Consider the following 27,500-nt stretch of genomic DNA (forward strand, 5'->3'; position numbering starts at 1 on the left):
GACGGCTGAGGGACCTCCCAGCAGGCAAAGTTCAGCCCCACCTGCCTGGAGGGGCTGAAACCCTGACTGGACTCCACGCAGCACCTGGCTGGCTCCCAGGGAAGCTGCAGCACAGCATGGCCAGTGCCAGGCACGAGCACTGGCCTTTATCCTTCTTATCCATCTTATCTTATCCTTTATCTGTCACAGATCTGAGGGGCTGAGGTTGAAGGGACCTCTGAAGGTCCTTGGGGCCAACCCCCTGCTCAGGCAGGGCCACCTAGAGCCAACTAGGTGGCCAGGACAGAAGGGAAAAAACTACAATAGAGGGAAGCCCCAGCTCTGACTAGCAGATATTGTCACTCACGCTGCGTCACCCAACTCCATGCAATGAAGCTCTGCAGCCGCTCCCACCCAAATCTTCCAATTCCAGGAGATGCTGCACCACTGCAAGATACTTACAGAGAAATTTCTTCTTTTTTTCCAAGGGAAATTCATGGAAGGTCTCCCAGAACATTCTCACAGTTGGGTGTGTGGCAGTGTAGTCTCCCTTATAGACAGCGCTCTATTAAAAACCAAAATACCACATTTTCAGGTGGCACCAGAAAGCAAAGACTAAGCAGAACCCAGACCTTATCTTTTCTAGTATCTGACATTAGATCTGCGCCTGATAGCTTTGAAAGGGAACACAGGATGGGTGATGGGCAACAGCATGGCTCAAAGACATGGCAAGGGCTCTCCTGGCAATGTGAGGAAGGCAGACATTAGCCTTCTGCTTTTCAGCTCATTACAAGTGCAGAGAGCCATTCTGGAGTGCCTTTTCCCACGCTGAACTCAGGAACAAGATCACACACTCTGCACTCTGAGTGACTCGCTGGTCTACAGATTTTGAGAGGATACAACCCTTTCTGGGTGTCCAGACTCCCCTTTGAACTCTTGTGTAGCTTTTGCCCTTGTGTGCAGTGGAGTTTTACTACAGGTGAATACGCTCTGTGTCCTCCCTTTGGTCACAGATTTCATCCTTAAAAAAGCAGATTGAAGCCCTTCTCCCTTGTCCTTCCTCATCCTGAATTTCCTCCCTGAGTTTTATTTCCTCCCTGAGTTTTAGGCCAGCAAAGTGACAAATTTTTCATGTGAGTGACAGCAAGGTGTACAATGAGCACGAAAAAACCCAAAAGCATAGTGGCTTATCCCATCTCCTGACACACACTAATGCCCACCTCACACAACTGCACAATCCTGGCACCTGTGCAAAATAAAAAATAGTACAAGAGGGAAGCTTTACCTCCTCCAGTTCCTCCCAGTTGTAGTTACTGTTTCCAACTATCATGGCCCTGAGCTCTGTGGGCTGGAAGAGTTCCAGTACCTTCCCACCACACACTTTCAGGAAGCCAGTAGAAAAGGCTGTGTACCACTCGTGGATGGAGACGTTGAAGATGTAATTTACGTAGGCTTCAACAAATTCTTCCCTAATGCATTGAGAGAAAGCAGGCAGAGGAAAGCACTTTTAATCAGATGTCTAAGCAGCATTGCCAAGTTTTCCTGCTCCTGCTTGTGAAGTGTTTTGCAAACACAAGTCTCCAGCAGCCTCAACCCACTGCCCTCCTCTCACCAAGTCACTGAACATGGACAGAGTGTTCAGCAGCAAGTGCTACCATGTGTCTGCTCACTCCCTGGCAGTGGTGGCATGGGAGGTCCCCCAGGCTCTCTGCCACCAGTAAAGCTGAGGAGGTTACAACTGGAAGAAACATTTTGGCCATTGGTGGAGTTCTCACCACATACACTATGCAAAAACAGCAAGGGACAGGTGAGGAAGTAAAAAGGAAATAAGGAAGCAGACTAACAAAACCAAAAACCTGGACTAAGAAATCATATACCAAAGGGGGAGTTATTTTCCAGTGCATTTGTTTTATTGTCATTTTCCTCATAGTCACCTGAGCATTAGGGAAATTCAAGCTGATTAAGCACTTAACTGTTGCTTAATTCCTCTCTGGCTGTTACGGTCATGAACTCTGCATCAAGAACATTTTATGAACTCCAAAGGAGAAAGGGAAAATGCAGGCATTTCCTACTCTGCACTTGTCAGTTACAGCAATCCTGTACATTCCCCAGGTCCCAATGAACTTCCCTCACATGGGAAGGGCAGTGCCCACAGACAGGCACACAACAAACTACAAAGGCCATAGGGTGGCAAATTGGTCCCTGGCCTCTAAATGCAGGGGTGGAGGAAGTCATTAAGCACTGTAAGGTAAATTGACAGTCATGTCTAGACTTGGATTTAGAGGTTAGCTCGAGTTCAGAACTCCAGTCAGGATAAAGCAACTGAATTTTGGAATGTTAAGCTGGTGGAACTGCACACTAGCCTTTCTCCTTAAGGATTTTCTTCCCTTGTTTCCGATCCTGACTTAATAAACAGTTCCAGTAGTTAACCCTGGTGGCTCTTCCCAAGTGTACTGGAAGGCATACAGTAAAAAGGCAGGTACAGTAAAAAAAAGGCAGGTTCTCTTTTGAAAATATATGCCCAACCTAAAAACCTAAAGGGTTCTAACACTGGCATTTTCTATCTTTCCTTCACTGATGCTGGGGCAGATTAAACACTCCTCTGTTTTACCTGAAAGTCCATCCTCTCTTTGCAGGGAGATAGAAACCCATGTGGGTTTTGCATGGAGGCACCTCTTTAGCTGTGTAATTGCACCATTTTGGGCAGTAGCAAAGTAGATAAGAAGTAACACAGACAAAGCTTTTGCTAGAGCAATGGCTTCAGACACATTCAAAACCCTTTTAAATAATCAGATTAATAGGAAATTACTTCATCTCCAGCCTTGCCAGCAAGGTCTTCAGCAATCCTAGTACAAGTCCCTAGCCATGCTGCTGAGTAGTCACTGGATCTCAATGTTTTGCCAGCAGAGAAAGAATGTGAACACTGCTTCCAGTAATAAAGGCACTTGTAGAAATCCAATTACAAGATTATGGGAAGAAAATAGTTCAGCAGCTGGACAAAAAAAAAGGGGGGGGGGTGGTAGCTGTGCTAGTAATAACTCTGGGTGTTCAGTCAGATGGAAAGGGATCCAAGTACAGCAGGTCCTTCTGGCTGGGATCAGGAATGGGAGTCAGGCCGTGCTCAAAGGAAAGTTTCCGGCTCCAGAATTAGGAGTACAAACAAGTCTGCCAGGCTCAGTTTTGTTGGTTACATACAGTTCCCCTCTGAGCCATCAGGGGTATTAACCTGGGCCAAAATCACGTCTCCCATGTCTACTTAAAATGAGACAAACTACCAAGGGTCTACACAGAGGCCTTTTAAAGGGAAGATGTCAATCCAGGTGTATGGTACATTTTGCAAACATTGGTGGAAAGATGATGAAAACTTGATTTTTGTTCAAGTGCCACCAGTGCCCAGCAACTTTTGAGCAACTGGTCTTAAAATTTGTTCACAGTGACTGCTAATTAGCCCCCACATTTCCCCTCAGCCAGAGTTTCTGTGGCACATGACTTCACCACAAGCATGAGTCCATCCCCACAGGTGCCCCACTTGCCTGTTGTCCTTCTGCACCAGAATTTTATCTCCATCTTCAATCAGGTTCTTCTGCTCTGTCACACCATAGCTTTCCCTGCAGATCTGTACAAAACCAGGAAATTAATGTTACCAGAAGAATTTTCCAGGGCATGTGCCTGTAAGAAAGACAGAGTCCTCTTAGACAGCTGAGGGCTGGCATGTAAAGGGTGGGCCAGAGAAAATGGTATGTGCAGAAATTTCTGTTCTCTGCTCCCAGTACCCTGTGTGCTTCACCACCCACCATCACACCTACATTTGCTGTTGGACTGCTATTAAGTTGAAATGTGAACTTAGATAGGAATAAAAATTATTTTAGGTAAATTTCCTGGAGAAAAAAACCCAGGAGATTGGTAACTAAAAACTAACTGTTTTTAACTAAGCTCATGACTTCTGGAAATAAAAAGGACTCCCTTTTTTAACAGAAACTCAGCATCCTCTCTCACTGGAAACACAAATGACACATTTTCCTGCTTTTGCCAGCCAAGGATGGCAGCAGTACAAACCTACACTCTGTACACTAACTGGCTACCTGAAAAGAATGTGAAAGGATCACAGACAAAAGAGGCCCTTATGTGTGAAAAAGAATTTGGAGAAGAGTTTATTTTGTTAAAGGTATTCTTTTTTTACACAGTCTGCATTACCATCACAATGGCCTCATTGTCTCATCTCAAGTTACAGCTCTGTGCTGCAGGAGACACAGGCCTGACTCACTCCAGAGGTAAATTTGATCTAAGAGAGTTTATGTGCTCTCATTCATTCAAAAAGGAAATAGGCACCACTCTCCTTGCTAAGCAAGGTTCTTCACAGTGTGGAGCAGTTTTATGGTACCTTGTTTTTACCCCAGGGCAGGCCTTGAACAGAGTAAAAAAATGATCCAGATCAAGATGAACCCATCACTCACAACCTGTTAGAGCACCAGGTCTTTGAACAGTGACAACAAGGGTATTTTGAAAACCACTCAGCTTAATCTTACCAGCTCAGTTTTTAGGACCACATACATACAAAAGAAGGAAGTTGACATGAAAGAACATTTTAAGATTAGCATGGGCTGTGTGCTATAGGAATCAGCCAGAATACACATGAAAATATAGATAGGGTTCAACTGTACCACAGCAATCAGAGAGCTGATATGTTGAATGTGTCTTACTGTAAAATTCAAACAGAATGTCTCCTCCACATCTTCCCCAGGGTAATCTAAAAGTTGCTGGAGACTCCTAAATAACAAGTAGGGAAAGAAATGAAAAAAAAGAATAATCAGAGATTTTAAAAGCCATACCTCTAACAGGGAAAACAAATTCAGCAGAAGTAAACAGCATCATATATCTGGGTAGTAAGATTGCAAGAGAGAGAATCTGAGTCACTTGAAGCAGTAAGAAAGAAAATACACCTCAACTAAAAAGATGCTTTGTTAGAAGGAAGATAAATGCCAGTCCACAGAAACTATCAATACAGCCTATGATTACCTAGTTCATAGATCATCTTTAATGATCCTGGCTTTGGAACAGAATTACATTCCTGGTTCTAAAGTTCTAATTCTATGTCATCACCACACAAAGGTCTGAGGGAATGGAGAAAGAGACAGAGGTGGACTGTATCTGTATGCCAATCATACAGAAAATACTCTGCTACCCCCCAAAATCTGCTGCTGTCTTCCTGGCATTTTACCTCATTATTGGAAAATACAGCTGTCACTTTGTGTAGATGAATCAGATGGCAACTCAGAAACAGAAATAAGACAGTAGTCAGACAGTGGGATCTTAAATTGAGTGTCAGGGGGAACCAGTATCCCTATGCAATTAGGTAGAAAAGATTCAATATATCACTTGGAAAAATAATTATTTCACTGCACTCAATTTCTTCCTGTCATGGGAGCAGGTCAGAGCTGCTCTGGCTCATGGATGGGGACGATTCACAGCCCTACACACAGCTGCTTGCTAGTCTGAGCTCGAGGGGAAAGGCTGAGGCTGGGATCTGGGATCACACACACAGCCACACAGGGCAGGGACAAGCTTCCACTCCTGCTCTCAAAAGGGGGTGTGAGAGGTGTCCTTTGGGCTGTGTTGGTCCCCAGTTTCTGGGGGTCAGGAGGGTGGGAGTCTAAGCAGATTGATCCAATAGCCTGTGGGAGAGAACAGGTACACAAAATCCACCACCAGCTCATTTGTTTTCACAGTCATCCAAATTAATCAGTTACTCAAAAGGATCAGGAGGTGTTTTATTCATCAGCTCTTATCTAGTTTGGCACTTCCTGTTCTTAGCTGGATGGTCGACCTTCCAGAAAAGTTGCACATTTTGATTTTCATACCTTCCTTCTGTAGGGGACAGCTCCTTCAAATCCTCTAGGCAAGGCTTCACGTTCAAGAGTTTTTTGTACAGAGCCAAGGGAAAGTGAAGGTCTACCACTGTGAAATTGTAGATTGCAAGACCACATATGATGCCAATCAAGTGAAACCAGTTGTGTTCAACAAAACACTGCAAAACCACATAGAGAAATCCTGATGAGACACACTGTCACTGGTGCAAGGCACAGTACCCTTTCCTCCATGCACTAAGAAGCCAGACCCTGCTTTTCCAACTGGGACAGAGTCAGAGAGTTCCCATTAGGTGCCACTTTGGTTGTAAATTTCTTGGTGGTGTGTGGCACGAAAATGAAGCTTCAAAAAGCATGCTCTACTACTTTTGTAAGCCATGATCACTGTGGAAACAGCAGCTTTCCACCTTACCTGCCTTTTAGTTCCTTTTTAAACACCTCTGCATTTAGACACTAACAGTGCTTCGGTGTTTACTGTCTATGTACTGCAAGAAAATGTGTTAACAATCCTCTCCCCATTACCCACCCTGTTTTCTATTAAAAGCTTTTGCATCAGCACAGTTCTACCCAGGCAGACACACCGGCAGAGGTGCTAGCACAGGCCTCCTTCTCCTCACACACTGACTCTCACGCTGCTGTGTCAGGCACAGACTGGCTGCCCACGTTCGTTAAATGTTCCCAACACACGACTCATTTTCAGTGCTTACACTGGCATCACTCCTGGTGCCAAAAGACTTGTTTTATAGCACTGGCATTAGGAGTGAATGCTCTGTAATACTGTTTACAAGTTACTGAAGGTACCAGGCCACTTCCTTCCCTGCAATCCCCCTAGCAGGACACCTTAAGGAAAGACTGGCCATGTCATTTCCCACCTTGCTACCTCTGGGGGCGAGGAAAAGGACATAAACCCCATCTCCAGCCATCTGACAGGTACAGAACTTGCACTCCACACTCTTCCAAAACCAACAACCTTCCACGACAAGCCATGTTTCTTGCTGCCTAAGAGCTTCCTCATACAAGCATTAACAACTTTAGATCCTGAAGGCGATAGTGATGCATGGCTAAGTGGATTGGCTGCAATTATGTGAACAGCAAGGGAGGCACAGAACTCTAATGCCATTACCACCTAAACCTCTCATTCTGTAAAACAGCACATGACCACCACACTCATGATAATAAGAGCTCTATTACCTGTCACCTGACCCTTAATACAAGGTTTATTATGGGATAAGAATAAAGAGAGAGAGCCAACTCTTTAACAGGCACAACCATCACCATTCTACTAGGGTTAATGGACCTATTTACACTAACTGAAAATAGAGTTCACATTGTATCATGAGTAGAAAATGAGGAAGAACATTCTTTCCCATAGTTTGCCACTAACTTCCTTGCCATTCAAATGCAGCATATTATTCCAACCTGCATGTACAAAGGGCAAGGGCTTACCGTGTCTGAAAACCACAGCAGGTTTGACTCTGGGTAGTAAGTGAACATGCCATAGATGGGGTTGAGTAGTTCTTTCAACAACAGGAGGAAAAATTCCTTTGTCACTCCTCCAGCATCAACAGCTTCCTCACCATCAAAGATGACCTGTAGAAAAAGCAGGCCAGTGACAGGGATGCAGAGCTGAGACTGAGTGTAATCAGACCTCTCTCTAACTGAGAGCCATGCAAAGCAATCTGACCAACATGCCCAAACCCATGAGCTCATTTCAGTGCTCTGCCTGCAGGGACAGAAAGGGAACAGGGGGGGCAAATCAGGTATTTTGAGAATGTTAAAATCCTCATGCAAATCACAAATAACCACCTGTCATCCCAACAATCCCAACAGCAGCATGACAGCAGCTACTGAAGATTGTGGAAATCTCCCAGAGATTAAACACATCCTATTGTAAACAGCCTGCTCCTGCAGAAGGGCAAAACAGAGATTGCATAACATCACAAAACTTCTTCCCCTGGCCCTTGTACACTCAACACAACAGGAGAAGAGAGCAAACCCTGTGCTTGCCTTCTTGTAAACTATCCACTGACAAAGCACTCCAGGGGTCAGAAAAAAGACTCAATCCTTGCACTGACTAGACCAAATGTTCCTGGGTGCAACACCTATGGAGAAGTTACTGCCCACTGGTGAAGAGGTAATGGGAACGGCTGAAAGGCTGCGGAAATGTTTGCTATATGAGAGGATGCTAAAGACATGGGGGACACTTACTTTGAGAGGTTTTTTCAAGTCAATGTCTGAATGGATGCTCAACTCCCTTAAAGCATCACCAACTAAGTTACTCCTGCGAACATGAAGTACCAGGAAAGGGCTTCTGGCCAGCAGAGGCTCCAGGGTGAGAAGCATGAAGACATTCTGCAAATTTGCACCATTTATTGCAACCTGTAAATAAAAGAGAAGTGAAAAGAAGCCTATGCCTAAGCCTTTTTTTCTCCCTATGAAAGGAAAACAGTTAACAACGACATGCCTGGTGTTCCTTTCTGCCTTTTTTGGTTTCTCCAGGGTTGAAGAATCCCATGTTCCCTCTGCACTGTGCGTGTGCCTGTATGCCCTGCTTACACAGGTCCCAGTGCAGTGCCCATCTCAGCAGGGACTTGTGTGAGCAAATCCTTCCACTGGCAGAGAGGCCAGCTGCCCTTGTCACAGCCAGGCTGTGAGCTGGCTTGGCTGCCACCTACAGGTGCTGGAGCTGGACACCTGCAGTCAGCACACTCCTGGAGGGCCCCGGGGCTGTGCCCCTCACTGCCCCTGGGTGGGTGGGCTGCTGGCAACAGCTGCTGCCTGCAACCACAAACAGCAGCTGGTCTACAACACTCACCTCAATGCTAGAAGGAACAACCACTCCTGCAGCAGGCAGAAAGTTCAAAACAAGTGTCCTCTTACCTGGACTTCTGTCTGCTTATCCAGTCTTACAGCTCCTCACCTTACTCCTTATCCTTGGATTATCATAAATACATAACTAACCCTTCCCTGTACAGTTTAAATTTCCACCACGTGCACATCTGGCACTCCTGATGATGCCAGACAAATATTTTCAAGGGAAAGACACCAAGCACTGCCTCTGCAGTATCCAGGGCAAAGAGGTTCTCCAGCTACACTGCTCTCCTGTATCATGGAAACAATAAAGTGTTGCACACACCAGCTCCCAGTTAATACCCTTTCCATGAAAAAAACAGAGAAAAAGAAATGTGTCAGGAAAATTGGGAGAGAGAATGATTACCTGCATCTGTAATTCTGCATCTGTCTGTAACATCTTGGTCTTAGCTTGAGCATCAAAGATGAAAGGGTAAGAGCAGAGAGTCACAGCATCCTGTAAGAAAGACAGGCAAGATTTGTTCCTATCCACAGCTTCCAGAGCACTTCTTTAAATAAGAACAATTTATTAATTTCAATAAGAACAATCTTTAAACAATTTTCTTACCTGCATGATGGACGGCCTTACTTTCTGTGAAAGAAAAAGAGAAGTATGAAAATCTTTTACTCTTTCAATTTTGTATCTCGTGGGTTTTTTTGGATGGACTAGTCCAAAGGTGACCCAAAGTAAATTTTCCTCCTTTGGGACCAACAACCCATTTTTCTTCCTCTTAAAGAAAAGCATGGGAACTTCCTTCTCAAGAAAATGCACAAGTCTAATTCAAAACATGAACATCAAACATTACTAAGAGGACTGACTGGCACAGAATCCTGTGTTGGTCTGCCATGGGTGAAACTTGCTCTTATGAAGAATAACAAATGCAGAAGCCATATGAAACAACAGGAGAGATCATACAAGAACACCCCTGCAATGCAAATTACTCATCATTAGCCACATTGACACATTTTTAACTATCCCTTACATAAATTTAAGTCAGTACTTTATTGTTCTGCTCACTAAAGGTAAGCACACAGCAGCACTATTTAAATGATGGAAAGTAGAGGATGGGGGCACAGCACACACAACATTTACAAAGCCCATGAAAACACACACAGAAGTTATCACTACAGTCAGGTTTTATTCTTGCAGCATCCCTTAGCAGATGTTTTTTAGTGGTTTTTTTACACTTGAGATTCCTTTCCCTGCTATGATTTAATAATCTCACTGGGTTCCCACACAGCATATTGCAGCCCTCAGTTTAGTTATCTCCTTTCTTACAGACGGGAAAGTGAGACATAAAAGAGGTGAAGGGTCTTACCCAAGATCACCCAGCAGGTTACTGGAAGAGCCAGGAACAGAACCCACATCTCTTGAGGCTTGGTTCAGTCCCCTAGCCAGAACGCCACACTGCCTCCTCTTACAGAGCAACATTTTAACATCACTGGCTACATTATTCACAATACCTGCCTAAACAGCAGAAGTAAAGGGCAAAAATTATAATTTTAGAATACAGGACTTGGCTCCTGAGGTCTTGATTACATTAAAAGGATCCAGTGACTGAATTAATCACCTCGTGCAAAGACTGAATGGAATTCACATGAACAATCACAGAGACTGTTGCAAGCTTTGGTTAAACATTGCTAGCTCCAACTCTTTTGACAGCCTTTTTATCTTTAGGTCAATTTTGTAAAGCACCCAGATCTGAGATATTTAACATATAGAAGCTCCTATACTGAATATATTATGCTCTGATTAAGGATATTGGAAATACAGATCTACAGCCAGAGACACAATCAGAGACAGCTATTTCATGACTATACATAAAACCTCTTACCATTCCAGCCTGGTGCAAAAACCACATGAGATAATCCTCCTGAATGTCCACCAAGCTGGAAATCTCAGGGATATAAAACTTATCATATTCCACGTGTTTAACTTTCTGATTCACCTAGCGAAGAGAACAGATGGAAATATTTGATGCATTTTAACATATTTTCAGTATTTTTCAGGTTTTCTTTCATAAATTCAGTTATAGCAGCTTGCAACGAAAGGACCCAGAATGTTCTACAAACAATACACAACCTCTTATATTTTGGCACAAACCAAGAAGAATCAAATAGAACCTCTTTATAACTTATTTTAGTCCCCACTCTTCCTCACCCCAACCAGCCTGCAACAACACAGTGACAGCAGAGACTGTCGAGGGACAGGTGTTTGTGATGCCATTCTTTAGGGTAACTTTACTTCTAGTCTTTGAGACAGGACTAAACAGTCTTTAAGAACCTTGGAATTAGGAAAGCCACTAACATCTTTCCCACACTGTGACTGGATGGATAGCTCACAACTGGCCAAGGGCAGATAGGACTGAATCATCCTGAGCCAACACGTGCCCAGGCTTTCCTCTCACCTTGTGGAGCTTCTCCAGAAGCCTGAGAGCAGCTGTAATGTAGCTGCTGAACAGGACTGGGATCAGCAGCGTCTTCCTTCCACTGAGGAGGTAAACCACTGCCCCTTTGTAGAGGTCCACAAGCCTGAGGAAGTATCGTGGGCACACCTGAGACCACCAGTTATCTGGAAAGCAGAGGACATCAACATAAACCTCAATCAAAGGCCAGAGTATCCTGTAAATAAGGGGTTACACATGAAAGAAATGGGAATACACCTGAAGACTCTTTCAAAAAAACCTCCCTATTCCTGCCCTAGCTGTAGCAACAGGAAAGTGAGGCAGAATCATCGCAACACCAGAAACCAAAAAGCTTCTCCCTTTCCACTCCTATCCAGCCACACCAGTCATTACCCAGCCCAAACCCTGATCAGGGTGAGAGCCTGAATTTGAAGTCTTTCAGTCTTTAATCCAAGACACTGTTTCAAGTCCCTGCCATTCAGGATACCGTAATCTTGTGGGCAAACATCTGTCTCACAGGAGTGACAAGCAAAGAGCTGCCTGGGCAATTCTCTGTAGCACCACAGACTTTTCTGGCAGGGGTCAGAGTGCGTCTCCTGGCACATCTGCACTAAAGGATTAAGCCTCCCTCTTTAGAGAGGCTGATTTCTTTCTTGCCAAGGACAGGTAACCCCTACTTTCCCCTGAAGGGACACTGACTATTAACTTCTTCCCTAGAGCCCATCACCTGTAAAGTAAAAGCTGGAGCCCAGGATTCTTTTGGAGGTCTGAATGCACCACATAGCATTATACATGATAATATCAGGTTTAGTGCAAGACAGCCTTAAGAAACAGAGTAAGATAACAAGAACAGTAGTAGCTTAAAAAATGTATTATCACTAAGTAGCATATGATCTGTCCAGTTTAAAATAAGCTCAGAGGAAAATATATTTGAAATTAAATGACTCAGAAGAAGGAGAGGAATTTAAATGTTCAGCTTAGTAACAGATCAAGGTTTGTCTGCATCTTTAATATTATATTTAGCATTCTTTTTTTACCTTATACAGAAAAGATATTCTGAAGTGATCAATAGCTGATCACATTTAAGAGAGTAGGATAATTTAATCTTCGTGTTATACAAAAATCTATGTTTCTGTAGAGAAATGCAAATTTATCTGGAACTGAGTCTCTGAATGTGGGTAAAGTAGATAAGGTAAATTAGATTAACCTCCCTAGTAAGTGTTCTTTGAAATGATATTTTACTTCTAAATTAAAACAATTTTTAAATTACGCTCACCAAGCACTTTGCTGGGGTTGGTGTCCAGGCGCAAAATAGCCATTGCTAGAGGAAGGGTCAGAGAGATGTAATACTTGGAGTCTTGGAATGGTGGGAATTCTGGGAGAATCAGATAGATCCTCATTGCCTCAACATCTGGTGGAGAGCTGGACAGCTGAGGAATCAAAAAGCTTTCAAAGCTCTTCAGTATCTAGAGAGAAAACAAAACAAAAAAGACAACTTATCCAGGGGGATAGAGCGCCTACAATGTAGACGATGCTTAAGGGCTGATGAAATGGTAAAAGCCTGTTTTAAAAGTCAAACCCAGAGTGAAAAAACCCAAAGCTATAAATATTATAGCTAAAAGGGGCAAGGGGAACATGTATACTTTTATCCTACAGCTCTGCACTTGTGAAAGAAATTCTCTGAGTTAGAATAAATTATACAACCATGAAGTACTCAATTCCTGACAGACACATAATAATTACAAATATAACATCCACAGAGTTTATTTCAGCAGACATTCAAGTATGAATGCCATGAGATAAAACTTGTTTTTAAATACAAGTCTTTTATTTTAAAAGACACATTCTGAGGAGGTCAAAATCAGCCCAGGTAAAAGGCGAAGTAACATTAAGTGTCTGGATTTCAGATTTGCAATACAACCTTTGCCCAACAATGCTGCTGGTACTTGCATGTTAGAGAGGGACAAAGCTCTAATTTTCCCCTCTGAATATCCAAATCTCAGAAGTGCAATACCTGCTCTAGGAGAATGGAGTGCTGGGAGTTCATCAGCTTCTCAAACAGCACTCTTGTGGAGTTCAGATCAATCCCAGGGATCTTTGGACTGGTTTTAAAATGTTCATCGATTCTTTAAAAAAGAAATCACAGACAGGCATAAGGATGAGACCCCACTACCTATGTATTGGCATGGCCTGAGAGCAAGCAGCAGAGGAATGACCACTAGGGAATTCATAAGACTAGAAACAAAGACTCTCCCTTCCAAATTCCTCTGGGCCTCAGTTAGGGCTGGGATTCTTGCAGAAACACTTCACCAAAGTCTTTGGTGTCCCCAGGACTCCTTCACTGAGTTGAGAGCACTGTATTAGACACTCTGAAGGGAAAGGCAGCTCTTAAAGACAGGATGCATTTGTCAGTTTGATGGTGTGACTGTAACCACACGAGGAGCTGAACAGGGCCTGCTGCTGTAGAATGGTTATTCCCGTAACAGCACCGGCTCCAGGCTGGAATCCGCTCCCCAGAGACACACTGTGGTACAGAGCACCTGGGGCTGTGCTCTGCAAAGGCAGTGCTGGCTGTGCTCAGGCACACAGCCACGGAAAAGCTGCTCCCCCATCCAATCCTGTAAGGCAAGCATCCCTACATGGCCTTGGGACACGGGAGGGATGCACTGGGGTACTTCCCTCAAGTGCACCTTGACATCCTTGACACGAGACTTCATGTATAAAGGTGCACAGTTAAATACAGCCTCATTTAAGGCTTCAGAATTTAACATTCATTTGGTTGAAGATTTTCTTGGTAGAAGTTAAGTTCGGCATCAGCCAAGACACCACTGAAGTGGAAGAACAACTGTATTTGGCTGATGAAGCCATAAACTGCACTCATTTCCACATACAAAGGAGATGTGAGACTATTTAAAGTGACTCAGCAACTTGCATACCTCAACAAGGGTTTTAAACCAACATGACACAACTCTCCTGATGCAATAACATGTCACAACACTAGAGAAGAAACCACTGGACAAGCAGAAAAACACCAGAATAATTAGCAAACTATCTGCAAGTTGCTCTTGGAATGTATTACGCAACAATTACTCAGAGTAAGTAAGTTTTTCTTCACTAGTTACAGGTCATTTACTCATCACATCACCAGAAAAATTTCTCCTCCTCCTCATCTTATGCTGTTACCTCCGCAACACTTACAGACACAGCCAACACAAGCCTTCCCAACCCACAGCCTTTGACTCAGCTATGTGTCTTACAACCTTGTCACCACCTACTGTGGGTTACACCCGTTTGAAATTCCTCCTTCTGCAAGAAGGGCCACGAAATTTTCCACGTGTGATGTCACCTAAAAGGAAAGCACTTCCTTGTTGCCCCTGATGTATTTTCAAGAGCAGCCTGTGTGGAAGTATACTTTCATATGGACCAGCTAGCTCAGCTGGGTAAAAGACCATTCAGATACCTGGCATCCCTAACTTCCCTTAATGTCCTATTCCTATCCTTTAAAGACACTGGTGTCTGTTTCATAAGGAAGAATAACAGCTGTGGCAACTCCAAGAAATCTGTGCCACTTACAGTACACTCACCGTGCACTCTCTTAGATCATTTGTCTTCCTTACCCAGCTCTGACCACCTGACCCCTTTAGGGAACATCCTCTGCCCTCATCTCCTGCCTGATCAAAAAAGATCAAATCCCACTGCAGAAGTGAGTGAAGCAAAGGGATTCCAGTCTGCATCAAGGGAAAGACATCTGGAAATGTGCCACTTACTTCTTCTCCAAGAAGCTTCCATTCCAGCAGGCAGCTGAGGACAGTATCTGAACAACATTACTGATTGCAGCAGGAAGAGAAAAGAAAACAGAGATACAGGTTACGAATGGATGCCTCAGTAAACATCCTCATCTCTCTTCCCTTCCTTTTATGGGAAACAATGTCAGGATAACCCCTTTAGAGGCACAGAGGGCAAGACTTCATTCAGGATCATGTAAGGTCCCTCTTTGAAAGGAGGAATTAGCGCCTCCTTTCCACCTATTCCTCCCTTCTCATGGCAGGCACACTGGGGAAAGAACTTAATCAGTCTGCTCACAAGTTCGTGTTGCTTCTCATGAATTTTAAGCACACAATACAGGACAACTTTAAAATGAAGTTCCCACCCACCATCTGCAATGCTGAGGCAGCCTCAAATTCCTCTGGTTTTGCTCAGAAGCTCTCACCTGGCAGCCTTGTGACTGGCAACTCCTCCCCTTGGCAACGACCAAGAACCACACTTGAAAAGGTTGCTAAATTTCAAGTGAAAGCATGGCACGGAAGCCAACAAAATTATTTCAAAAGAACTTTCAACAAAAGGCTTGTCCAGTGCCACAATACCTACTTGACAGAATTAGAACTGTTCTTTTCTAAAAGCTTTTGCCTCCAGACATCTATAGTTTCATCATTTATTAAACAGGTGTAACGTGTTTCATTTATGGTCCGGAAATCATCAGCAGGCAAGGAATTCTGTGAGAAGATACAGATTTCAGCAAAGACAAGGCCAGTAAAACAATTCCTTCCTATCCATAATCTCTGTTTTAATAAATAACTGATAGCTTCCTTAGTGTGGTCTCTGAAAAGGTTTGGTTAGCAGTTTTGTGGCATTACTAAGAAGTCCAAATGGGAAGGTGTGAAAAAGTTTGAGGGAAAAAAAGATCCTCAAATACATTTTAAAAAAAGGAAAATAAAAAAAGAAATCAAAATAACATTTCCTAGATGTACCAAAGCCCTTGTAAATACTGTCATATGTAACTATAGGCTTAGTACAGTTATTTTAGACCTATTTCCATGCCTCAAAAGTTTATCCCAAACACTTCTTAACAAAAAAAAGACAGAAGTGGGAAAACCAATTCAGCATTCAGCCCTCCATCCAGCACTGACTGACAAAATCCCATTGTATGGGGCTGATGGTCCTACACACCAACCATGCAGAAGCCAGTGCTACAGGTGGAAAGCAGCCCCCTGCTTCCAATGTGCAAAGACTGGATTCCCCTCCCTGTTGATTAAACTGGAATCAGTGTCTTCCCAATGGCTTTGATGGGCCTCTAAAGAAGGGAAACTTTCAGCCAATGAAGTTGAAAATCCCTTAAACAACTGTCAGAGCTGGTAAGGTTTGTAAGGCAGAATGGAGTCCAAAGAAATACTTCCATTCCAGAAGATTTTAGCAAAAACATGAGCTGTGTTGTGAACGCTGGGACAGGGGAGAAGACTTGAAAAGATACTTCCATTTGGTTTACCTCGTATTTGGAGCAAAGCACAAAAGTTTGGTCTCCTCCAGAGAAGATATGTTTAACAATGTGGTATTTACAGGCATCTGTTTGAGAAAGACACAGCTGTGTTAGAGGCTGATGAATGCAAGACCCTAGTTACATTTACTCCCCTCCCATTTGCACTGCCAGTACAACTACAAGGAGCACCTGGGTCCTTTGAAAGCCCTGCTGAAATCAGCTGGAACTCAAGCACTGTAGCACTCTCAAAAGAGGTACACAGAAGGGGAAAGTTGTCATTTTTAAACTGCAATAGGGGCTTTAAAGAGAGAACAAAGGGTTTGGAACAGTATTAGTAAAGTATCAGTACAATTTCATGAAGTCTCAAGATTGCCAGATGCCGAGCTCTGCCATAAAAGGAGAAAGGGAGACAGCACACATTAACAGAGAGAGCAAAAGGTCACCCAGAAACCACCACAGTGCACTGGGGCATTAGGATGGGTTTCTTTTGGCATTTCCAGAAATTTCACAAAACAATGTTAAGATGTCTTTAGACAGCCATGGGTGGAATTATTTATGTCCATCTGCCATTTCAAACTGAGCACAGTACATACCAGGTTTCCCTGAGAGTTGCCCATTGTGAGCTGCCCAGTGACCCTTGACAGGAGAGGGACACTTCACATTGCAAGTGTGCCCTGTTCCCAGCTGGCCTCTTGTTCCACAGCCAAATGCATAGATCATTCCTGAAGAAGGCACAAAGGCTAAAGTGTGATGTCTGTAAGAGATGGGTACAGAGTTTGGGCCTTGTTTAACAATAAATTCAAAATAAAAAAAAAAGACCAAAACCAAGGGGGAAAAAAACCCCAACAACCAAACTAAATGCAGCCTAGAACTTATTCTCATTTCTCCTAAGCCAGAAGCTGGTGCCTAGCAGCACCTTTACCTGGGCACCAATGCCCAGTTTTTGCCACCTGATGGCATCAGTTTGTGGGATGGAGCCCTTTAGGTGGAAGGGACAAAGAGCAGCTTGTGCAGACATGCAGCTGCTATCGGGCTCACAGGATCAGCTTAGTCATTTGCGAAGCCTGTACATTCTGAAAGGCAACCACACAGCACCAGTGCTGCTAACTCACTTTTCATTAAAGAGGCTGGAAACTTGTGACCAAAGGGGCTTCTGCTCTAAAGTCTTGCTGAATTATTAAGTTGGGAAGGTATCTTTTACAGGTTAGAGTGCAGGGTACAACCCCAATTAAAAAACCATCTTGTTTAGAGGGTCTGAAAATTCTCATGGAAAGCAAGATTTAAATTCCTTTAGCTTTGATACATGGAATGCAGAAGCAAGACTACTTGCCCCTGTTTGCATGATTCAGTACAGCATTAACCTCCACCAAAGAAAAGTTTCTGACTGCACACAGGACTCACCTGCCACAAGCAATCTGGGACACTTCACTGCCCATGAGCTCAAGAACTCTTCGGGGGTTCACCTCGTCATTCATGGAGTCGTGGCCCAGCTGCCCGCAGGAACCTGCACCGAAGGTGAACACCCCTCCACTCTGTTAGCAAACCAAACAGCAGAGTCTCCATTTAGGGTCCCATAGCCCAGCAGGATCTCCCTGACTACAGTTTCAGTATGAGTCTAAAGCTTAGGCAGAGACTGAAGGGAATTTTGAAAAGATTCAGAAAAGAAATCTGGGTTCTGCTAACGCAGCTTTCAAATAAGCTACCTTGCCCCCCATCAGAAACTAACAGTATTACCTTCAGGTTATCTCTGCACTAGACAAGTTCCTACAGAAATAGTTTTCTACAATGGTATTTTCCCCCACAGGAATCCCGAAGTCAGTTGTTTAATTCATTTTACAGTGGAAAACACTGAGGCTCCAAAACAGGAAGCAACAACCACAAAGTGGCAGAGCCACGGCAAGAATTGAGCTGCTCTCTTTCAAACCCTAGCTCTGTCCTCTGGCCACTAAATTATACACCACTAGGAAGCAGCAGGTTTGGAACTAAAAACCTCTTGTAAATGTTGTGACTGCTAATGTTAAATTTAAACACTCATTAATTTTAGCTTCCATCTTATTCTGATGCACTCGGATTACTCTATTTTCCAACAAAATGCTATTTTCACCCCTTTGGATGTGTGTGTGTTAATTTTTTTTCCTCCCAAAGCTATTCTTTTTAAGTTATTTACCTGAGTTTTGCTATTTGCTGCCATGGATTGTTAACATCTTCATCTTCAAAACCAGCAAAGGATTGTGTTGGGAATGATACTCAGAATAAACAATGAGGCTACACTTTCCACATAGTTTCTTTTACTGGGGTCAGAAGGAACACAGTAAGTTGATCTGTGTTTTTCTACCACTACACAGAAAGCTACTGTGAAACCATCAGGCAGGTGAGAGAGTGGCCAGGGTTCCCAGGTCAGCACCTCTACCTTGGTCAGGACTGCAGTGTGCTCCTCTCCACAGCTGATGTAAACAACCTTCTGAGAGCGCAGCAGCTTCACGTGACACGGGGACTCTCGGTCTGCAACGAAGCCAAAGGAAATAAAGCAGCTGCTCCATCATCACAAAGCTGCATGTCCAAGAAAAGCACTGCCAGTCTGATTTTCATACGTGGTCCATGAGCACAAGGCAAACTTTAACAACTGTGGAGAAAAAGGCCCCACGTGGCCTTGAGTACTTCACTGCTGCTTTTCCCCTCGAATTCTTAAAAGGCTTGACTGACTCAAACAAAGCTGTCCAGAGCAAGAGTAACATGTTGATTATCTTGTATAAATTCAACATGCACTTGCTGTTTGGGAGACGTGGTGAGTGCAGCCTAGATACACCCACCTTCATGCTCCATTTCACACTCCTCAGGGATGACTGCAGATATTTGCTTCCAAAACCTTACTTAGACCTTTTCCATACAGAACAACCCTGACACGTGGGAGACACTTGTGCAAGACACATGGTAAGCTGAATCCCAATGTGTATTTAAATACTCAGCTTTCCTTCTCTTGTCATCCTTTAAGCAGAAGATCCTCCTACTTGCAAAGGTTAATCACTACCAACCATTAAGTGATGCTTTTCTCCTCCACTCTGCCACCCCTAATCATTTAAAGTCTGTCTCCCAGGGATGAATACAGTAAAAATAAAAGCTAAGAACTTCAAGGAGCAGTAGGCACCCCAAAACAATTACATATTAAGGGGAGCAACTGCTTATTCCATACCAACAAAAGGTCAGGTTCCTACCTAAAGAAGTTGCCCATTTCCCAAGATTCTCACCTTTAGGATTTGTAAGGTGCTTTTTTACTGGGAAGTGAGAGAAAAACAGTCACACTTCCATGAGTTTAGAATTGAGAGCATATTTTTGATTTACCTTTTAATGTATTTTAGCACTCTGATCTTTCTTTTCACAGGAATGACACTTCTCTCTACAGCATAATTGTTAATAATAACAGTGCTGCAGAATACCCATGTTTGCCAACCTTGCTGTTCATGTTTGACAAGTATAATTCACACTGTCTTATCATGATTCACTTACCATAAATACCACATATTTACTACAATGCCAGGCACTGAGGGGGAAACAGAATATGATCTATGGCCAGCACCATCCCACAAGCTGATGCCTATTCTGTTCATTCATTCTATTATTTAGCCCCATGTCAGTGTAAGCCTCTCACATGTAAACTGCAGCTTTGTTTTAACTAGAAGCATTTATCTGCCAATCTACATGGAAAGGACACTGCTGCTCTTCTATTAGAGCAGCCCTTCTTTACAGACAGTACAAGATATCTAGGTGCATGCTAGGTATCACATCTACACTCAGAAACTTACCTAGATACTTAAATCTGCTCAGGAATTATGGAGAAACTAATAGAAGCTCCAAAGAAAACCTTCCATTCATTTATTTTATTCCAAAAAGCAGAAGAGATGTGGCTTTTCAGACTAGCACCTGAGAAAACAACCATTGGCCCTATATGTCTGGTAAACTGTGCAACAAATAAACTAGACCACATTTTACAGCACTGAGATATTCAGTGTTGCCATTGTTTTGAAGCATACAGCTGCTCGCCAGTCAAAATCATAGTCAAAATCATGTTGGGAAATGAGATAGGTTCAGCCTGCTGTTCTGCAGGGAAAGCCTTTGCTCCAACCAACTTCAAACAAAATATTTTTGAGAAAAGGGAGGAAGAATATGAGCGCTTTCTTTGATATTTGCATGTTGACACACACTTAAAAGACCACTCTTTTTAACCACCCTCACTTAAACGAACACCCACAAGGGGAAAAAACCATGTTTCTGTTTCTACCAAGTATGAAAAGCCTGTAGAGACAGAGACTTTCTCTGCCATCTCATCCCAGGAGGAGCTGCTGAGTGTTACAGACCCACTCAGTAAAAATACACTGCCAATGCAACAGGAGACACCAGGCAAAGGAGTCTGTCCTTCTTTCACCTAGGAGCAGAATTTTCATACCTCGTTCATCACTTAGTCCCAGCTGTCCTGAGCTGTTCTTCCCCCAGCCAAACACAGCTCCTGAGAGAGAAAGGGCAAAACTGTGGGCTCCACCTGCAGCAACCTGAGCCAAAGGGATCCCATCTAGAGACTTGACACGCTGTGGACTGGCTTGGGAGGGACATTCTTTGCCCAAGCCCAGCTGGCCGTAGCTGTTCTGCCCCCACGTGAAGAACTGGCCATCTGAAACAAGGGAAGAAAGAGAAAGTTAGCCAACAGAAAAGCAAGTTTGCCAAAATTAAAAATAAACAGTCCTGGAGGCTTTGCTCCCACCCAAGCCTCATAATGAAAAGAAAAAAAGCAAAATCAAGAGGGACATTCTCTGCTACAAAAAAAAAAGCATGGCCTGAAGCCACCAGGCAAATGAACACACAAGCAACTAAGTGCAAAATACAAAATACAACTGCTGTAACAAACAGTGCAACAAAAACAGTCCTCATTTCACATAAAAGAGTAACAGCCAAGGAAAATTTCAACACAAAGAAATTAATTACACACATTTTTCTAAATCAAGATGGAAAGCTTTCAAGCATTCCTGCCATCATTCACCAGTGAGACAGTGGGTGGTCTGTGTGTAATGTTTTCCTTCTTCACAGTATTGGCAAAGCTCTTCCCCAATATTCATGGTACCTGATCCATTTTATAGCATGCCATTTGGCCCAAAAGCAGTCAGAACATGGGATGTCCTTGATTTATTATGCAGAAAAATGCAGTCTTGGACACTGTGCAAAATGACAGCACAAATTTTGGCAATTAATAACAGATGTTACAGTACCTGCTGCCAGAGCCAGGCAATGCCAATTTCCACAGGAAACTTGCAGTATTGTCTGTTGGTTCAATTTCTTTATCAACCTAAAGATGACAACATGATTTTAGAGTAAGTGTCCACAAATACAGTATCACCTCAGATAAAAATTACCATTTCCACTCAGATACATGTTGCATACACACACAAAATCCATGGGTTTGAGACTGAGGAACGATGCCTTGAAGGCAATACAGACCCATATGTAATAGATGCAAATCCATGGAGACCTCTAGACACTTGACAAGTAACTCAACTACATTTCCTGCTATAACACTGAATCCAACCATCTGGAAATGGTGGAAATAGCTGGTTCTTGGTGTCTCTTTCACTATTCTTTTTCAGGCACTGACATTTTTCATGCTGTTATGGGCCTAGCAGATCCAGTGAGTTACAGCACAAACCCTCTTCAGTGCTTTGTACAGAAAATAGCAAGTCCAAGGTTCAAGTTATTCCACAAAAATGTTATTTTTAAAATGGCACTATCACATTGCTATGCAAGCCTCTCTCTGCCTGTTTTATCAAAACCAAATGCAAGTTAAGGACTGTCATCCCACAGAGCCCTTCAGCTCAAACATTCATCTTTTGTCATTGAAACTCTTCCTTGAAATACTGTTTTGACAATGACAGCCATCCTAGAGAGACATCCCAAACTTCTGCTCTGCACTGGATCTGCAGTGGCAGACCAAATGAGAGACTGCCTCTGCTGTCAGCACAGCATGGTAAAACACCTTGAAAAACAGAAATGCTGTTTGTAGTTAAGTACTCTTTCATGCACCTCCATTTTCTGTACAAAACACCGTGGCATTTTTCATGGAGGAAGCTAAGCAGGCTGCAATCTTCTTTTCCATCCCTCAGCCATCCATAGGCAAAAGGTCTGTTCAGCCCAAACCTCCTGAGGACTTGCAGGGCTCAGGAAGCAGCAGTGACAAGGGGAAGGAATCCCCTTCATCCCAACATGGAAGGGCCTATTCCTGCCACACTGAGAGAAAGTGAGCAACCCTGACGAGGTCTCTGGTGTCAAGATGACCCTGAGGTATTAGAAAGTCTCTTTTTCCCAGCCCTGAGACCAATTCTCAAGGTCGTTTATTTTTCCTTATCTGTAACATTCTTTCTCCAACCCGCTGAGGTCTGTCTGGCAGGTTGGGTTGAGGCACACTGACCACCCTCAGGGCAGTGTTATCTTTTTGTACTAAAAACTACCTGTACTTTATTTACAATAACTTCCCAATACCTATGTTAGACAGTTCTCTTCTACTCTACACCAATCCAAAAGTGCCACCATCACAGCAGAAGATGGAGGCCAAGAAGAAGAAGGAGAAAGATTGGACATACCCAAACCCCTCCATCCTGCCTCTTGACAGGTGGAGGGGTTTGGGCATGCCCCTATTCTAAAAACCCCAAAATTCTACCTTTTCACCCTGTGACAAATGAACTATCCTTCTACTTAAACTTCTGTGGCTTGTACATCTTCACACTAAGTTGGTAATTGCTTCCATGGGTTAAAATCAAAGGCACAGGTGTTTTTGACTCCGTACCAAGGTCTCCGAGCCCCCTGTCAGGGTCTCGACTCCTCCAGGGCAGCCAGAGGAATTTCCTGGGTTCTGACACAACCCTTGATGATCAGCCCTTGGTGAGCAACCCTCCAAGGAGCTCCCCTGAGGACAGCTGACCCCGGTGGAGGCTTACCTTGGCACTGTCACGGCATCTTCTATGGTGGTGAGCCCCAGCTGCCCGTCGCTGCCGGCGCCCCAGGAGAAGAGCTGGCCCTGGTCGCTGAGGGCCACGCTGTGTGACTCCCCACAGGCCACGTGCACGATGTGCTGCCCGGCCAGCGCCCCGATCGGCTCTGTGGGAACACAGGGACAACGTCTCTGCTCACAGCACTCATCCCACAGCCGCACACGGACGCCACGCAAATCCGCACGCAGAGCCATTCGGGTGGGTGCCCTGATCCCCAATTTAGTTTTAGAACATGTCCTACAGGAGAAAAAGCACCAGGTTTACTGAAAATGTGTCACTGCTGAGCTCTTCTGAAAGCCTGGTCTGAAGGTCACGAAGGCAGGCAGGTATCCATGCCTCAAGCACAACGGCAGCCAGCCCCAGAGACACAGGCAAACTTATCAGGCTGTTCAGGAACAGATACCCCAGATTTGATGCCACTCAGTTTTGATTCAGGGATCACCCAACACTGAGAAGACAGCAGACCCTGCAAAATGTTTGACCTTCCAGAGCTCTCCTCATGTCCAGTGAAGATGAGTCATCCACAAAGCTGGATGTCATCCACAACCCATCCACCTCACCTTGATTTATTGCTCGATGTGTATGCGTTACAACACATGTTAACCTTGGAACAAGTTTGAACCTATCAGCCTATTACTATCACTGTCAAACGCTCATAGAAGAAGGTACCATATAAAGGAAGCAAAATGAGATGAAGGAATAAAAATTTTTAAATAAATCACCACTCAAGTCCTCTGGAAGACAACCCACAATTGACTTTTCATCATTATGTCACGTTAGGCAACTGAAGCAGGTTTGACAACTACTCTAAAAACAGCTATAACCAAATCTTACTCATTACACAATTTTTACAAAGGGGCATGAAAAAAGTCTTTTTCCATAAAACACTGAAATACCACAAAACTGATGGCAAAGCTCCCTGCACGCCAGACAGAAGCAAAGTTGCTTTCCTTTTTTTTTCCCTGAACAAATACAAGTGCTCCAGGTGGATGAGGAAAGATTTCACCCAGTAAGCTACAAGGCAGTGATCAGTATTACTGAAATCCCACTTGCCAGGGACATGAGAGGGTCATTACATGTAATTCCATAAAAAAGATACCCCACATCACAGGCATCCAGAAATCATTAACACATTTAGCACCAAAACCTGCTTACCAACTAATCTACATGTCTTAAATGACTGTAGAAAAAGGTATTCCTAGGAGGGCTTGCCTTCTGTGTCTGGGAATGAGAAAATGAGGAGAAAAATCCCTAATGGATATTTTGGAAGAGAAAGGTGACAACTATTTATATATATGTATTCTAGCTGAGGAAAATGCCACCTGAACATTGCTTCATTTCACTCAAAATACTTCATGGCAACAGAGGTGCAGTTTACAAGTAACAAGCACACAAACATCTTAGGAGGGCTTGAGACCTGCCACCCAGTAACACCCTGCAGCTCTTTCCAGCAGCACTAACTCCACCCAGTCCCACTGCCAGTGCAGAGACACAGCCAGGTTTGAGGGTGGTAACTCAGTTTAGACACACAACTTCCCACTTGGGCCCACAAGCACCCAACTATAGCACTGCTTTGGCAGTCTGCTTCATGTTCATTTACATACATATATATAAAAATGAGGGAGCCTATTTTTATCTGGGAGCTCTAAACAACCAGCAGCTGTAAGGGCTGATCAAGGTCAATGACAGCCAGCAGACAAGGTGTCCCAGCAGCACACATGTGACTCTGCTCTCTTCATCTCAGACACCCAGCAAGACAAACATGACCTGCTGCACCGTGCCCAACAAACCACCTAAGTTCACACAGGTGTGTTTCTGCAACTTCAAGGTCCGGAATTAAAGCTGCTGTTGGACCGGATCACGCCATCAAAAGGGGAGCAGGACAAAGCCATCCACCTCTCCAAGCAAAACCCTTTGATTTATGAACCCATCACTTCACCACTTCACCCCTGCTGGAAGGGTGCAGTGAGACTTGGCTGCTAGCCAGCGCACCTGGGCTCCCAAAAGTGGTCCCAAAGTCACCAGCCAGCCCTGCTTCCAAAGCTGCTCCCTGCACACTGCCAAACACTCCAGGGGACATCATGGGTCCGACAAAACAGCAAACATGGACAATTCGGGATGCTGGGGCACACAGAGCAGACACTGTTTTGCTGCCTGCAGCCATGTAAAACACTTCCCTGGGAAAGCAGTATTTGCCACAGTAAGTCTTATTCCCTCAGGAGCTGACCCTGAATCACTGAAGCACCTTGGGGAGGTGACAGAAGACTCCAGGGACCAAAGATTAGCATCAGGAGCTGGAGGAGGCAGGATTCTGACCACAGCAGTACAGCAAATAGGGAAAGAGCACCTTGAGGTATGTGGCTGTGGCAAGGACTTCACACACAAGGACCCTGAGAGGACACCCAATAGGTCTGGAAATTCCAGGTGCTTTCAGTCCCCTTTGGCTCCATCTGAAGTTTAATTTGGCAACACAAATGTGACCTTGGTCTATGTGCCATCCCAAGAGACAAATAAATACCAACCTGTTTTGAAAGGCTGCCCTGTGTCACTGAAAGCCTTCAGAGACTGCAGTGCTCAGAGAACACTGCAGAGAACAGAGAACAGCCTCACCTGGACCTCCTGCATAACCACAGACAGAAAAAAACCCATGCCTGCCTTGGAGATGAAGCTCTTTGCCTTTAGAAAGGTGCGCATATGGCCCATCTCACCACAATACATTCCTAAGACCCTACCAATAGCAGTTTGCCTGAAAAGTCATGAAGAAATGTAAATGCCAAATAGTTTCAAGTTTTATCCACTCGGACATGTTTCTTTCCAGAGATGGAAAAAAGCCAGTCTTCTCCTGGGATCACAGGCTGCCCAGGCAGTCCAACAAGGGGCCCAGGCCACTGTCAGTTGCCAAGTTACTGAATGTACCATCTCTCAGCTTACATGGGATATCAAAAACATCTATCTGACAACTGCTTCTTTGTTGATCTCCCATCAAAATATTAGATGTTTTAGTGGTTGGTATACATTTAACTTCCAAAGCATCACAACACCATTATTCACTCCTAGGAGAAGATGTAACACTGCATTGAGATGAAGAGTACAAAAGGTGAAGTTTATTCTTAGTATTGTGTCTTGTGTAATTGATTAATAAAACCAGTCAAGTGGGGCTTAACAGGCACAATTATCTACAAAGCTAAGCAGAACAAAACCCTGAAAGCAACAGGGAAGGGCTGAAGCAGTTGTGCAATACAGTGTTTCAACACCTCATAAAACTTTCAAAAAACAAACAAAAACTCCTAAGTTCCAAGAAGTAGACACTGAAATAATCTTTTCCTCCTGAAGCTGTCAGCTGTGTCAAAACAGCACCAATGCTTAGAAGTCATTTATCAGCTCTTCATATCTGCTGGAGTTCCAGCTTTGATTTCTCTCTTCTGTCACTTTAACTTGTGGATCTCAACAGAAACAGGTATACCAAGGTTTGACTTTTTCTGGTTTTAACCCTGTTAGATCTTTTCATAAAATACACTGCAGTAAAAAATGAGGCAAAATGTCTTCAGGACAGCCCATCTGTGAATGGTGACAGGCCCGTTTCCCAAGACTGCTCCTGCGTTTCCTTTCAGCAAAAGTTGAGGATAAGTGGAGTATGTTTCTACAACTCAACTTTCTGACAATCAGTGCATTTAGCCTGAAGGTTTGGGAATGGCAGTAAGGCAGGGACAAGAATGAAAACCCCTGACAAGCCCACCACCAGTCCGTAGCTTCCCTATTTATAAAACAGGGCCCATGCTTTGCCCCTACATCTCGAAAGCTATACAGGATCTTCAGTGCCTGCAACTGCTAGAAGCACAAAGCACTCACTTAGACTGCTCTAATTAGAATGCACAAGCAATGAATGATTAATTAGCTTTTGTACTCCTAGTAATTTTATCAGAGAGTTGGTACACCCTGCCTATGTATAGCTTCCAGCTGCTCACCAGACAGGCTTTTGCTAGAGGATGGGGCAAAATCCTTCAGCCATATGTGTACCAGGATGTACAGGAACAGCACCAGATGGCTTCTACTGCCTGGAAACTACAGAGAAACCATCAGCCCTGAGGTTACACCTTCAGTGGCAAATCTGTATTTCTGG

The 27,500-nt window shown here is 43.9% G+C and overlaps 1 protein-coding gene across 3 annotated transcripts in view; it reads right to left on the minus strand.

The window, feature by feature from the left end:
- Positions 1-27,500, minus strand: part of HERC3 (HECT and RLD domain containing E3 ubiquitin protein ligase 3) — a 44,431-nt gene that overhangs the window by 1,835 nt on the left and 15,096 nt on the right. For all 3 annotated transcript variants that reach the window (XM_084204879.1, XM_084204880.1, XM_084204881.1), the window contains exons 3-24: positions 23,327-23,486; positions 21,608-21,684; positions 20,794-21,015; positions 18,763-18,854; positions 17,754-17,884; positions 16,946-17,106; positions 16,362-16,438; positions 15,467-15,591; positions 14,866-14,925; positions 13,113-13,224; positions 12,375-12,564; positions 11,102-11,265; positions 10,529-10,642; positions 9,262-9,285; positions 9,061-9,150; positions 8,052-8,222; positions 7,290-7,433; positions 5,838-6,004; positions 4,680-4,746; positions 3,513-3,595; positions 1,265-1,448; positions 442-544 (exon numbers count right to left, since the gene is read on the minus strand). In XM_084204879.1, coding sequence (XP_084061005.1) covers positions 442-544; positions 1,265-1,448; positions 3,513-3,595; positions 4,680-4,746; positions 5,838-6,004; positions 7,290-7,433; positions 8,052-8,222; positions 9,061-9,150; positions 9,262-9,285; positions 10,529-10,642; positions 11,102-11,265; positions 12,375-12,564; positions 13,113-13,224; positions 14,866-14,925; positions 15,467-15,591; positions 16,362-16,438; positions 16,946-17,106; positions 17,754-17,884; positions 18,763-18,854; positions 20,794-21,015; positions 21,608-21,684; positions 23,327-23,486 — 2,718 coding nt within the window. The remainder of the gene's footprint in view (positions 1-441; positions 545-1,264; positions 1,449-3,512; positions 3,596-4,679; positions 4,747-5,837; positions 6,005-7,289; positions 7,434-8,051; positions 8,223-9,060; positions 9,151-9,261; positions 9,286-10,528; positions 10,643-11,101; positions 11,266-12,374; positions 12,565-13,112; positions 13,225-14,865; positions 14,926-15,466; positions 15,592-16,361; positions 16,439-16,945; positions 17,107-17,753; positions 17,885-18,762; positions 18,855-20,793; positions 21,016-21,607; positions 21,685-23,326; positions 23,487-27,500) is intronic.

This window comes from Fringilla coelebs (genome assembly GCF_963513975.1).
Source record: "Fringilla coelebs genome assembly, chromosome: 4".
Classification (NCBI taxonomy): Eukaryota; Metazoa; Chordata; class Aves; order Passeriformes; family Fringillidae; genus Fringilla; species Fringilla coelebs.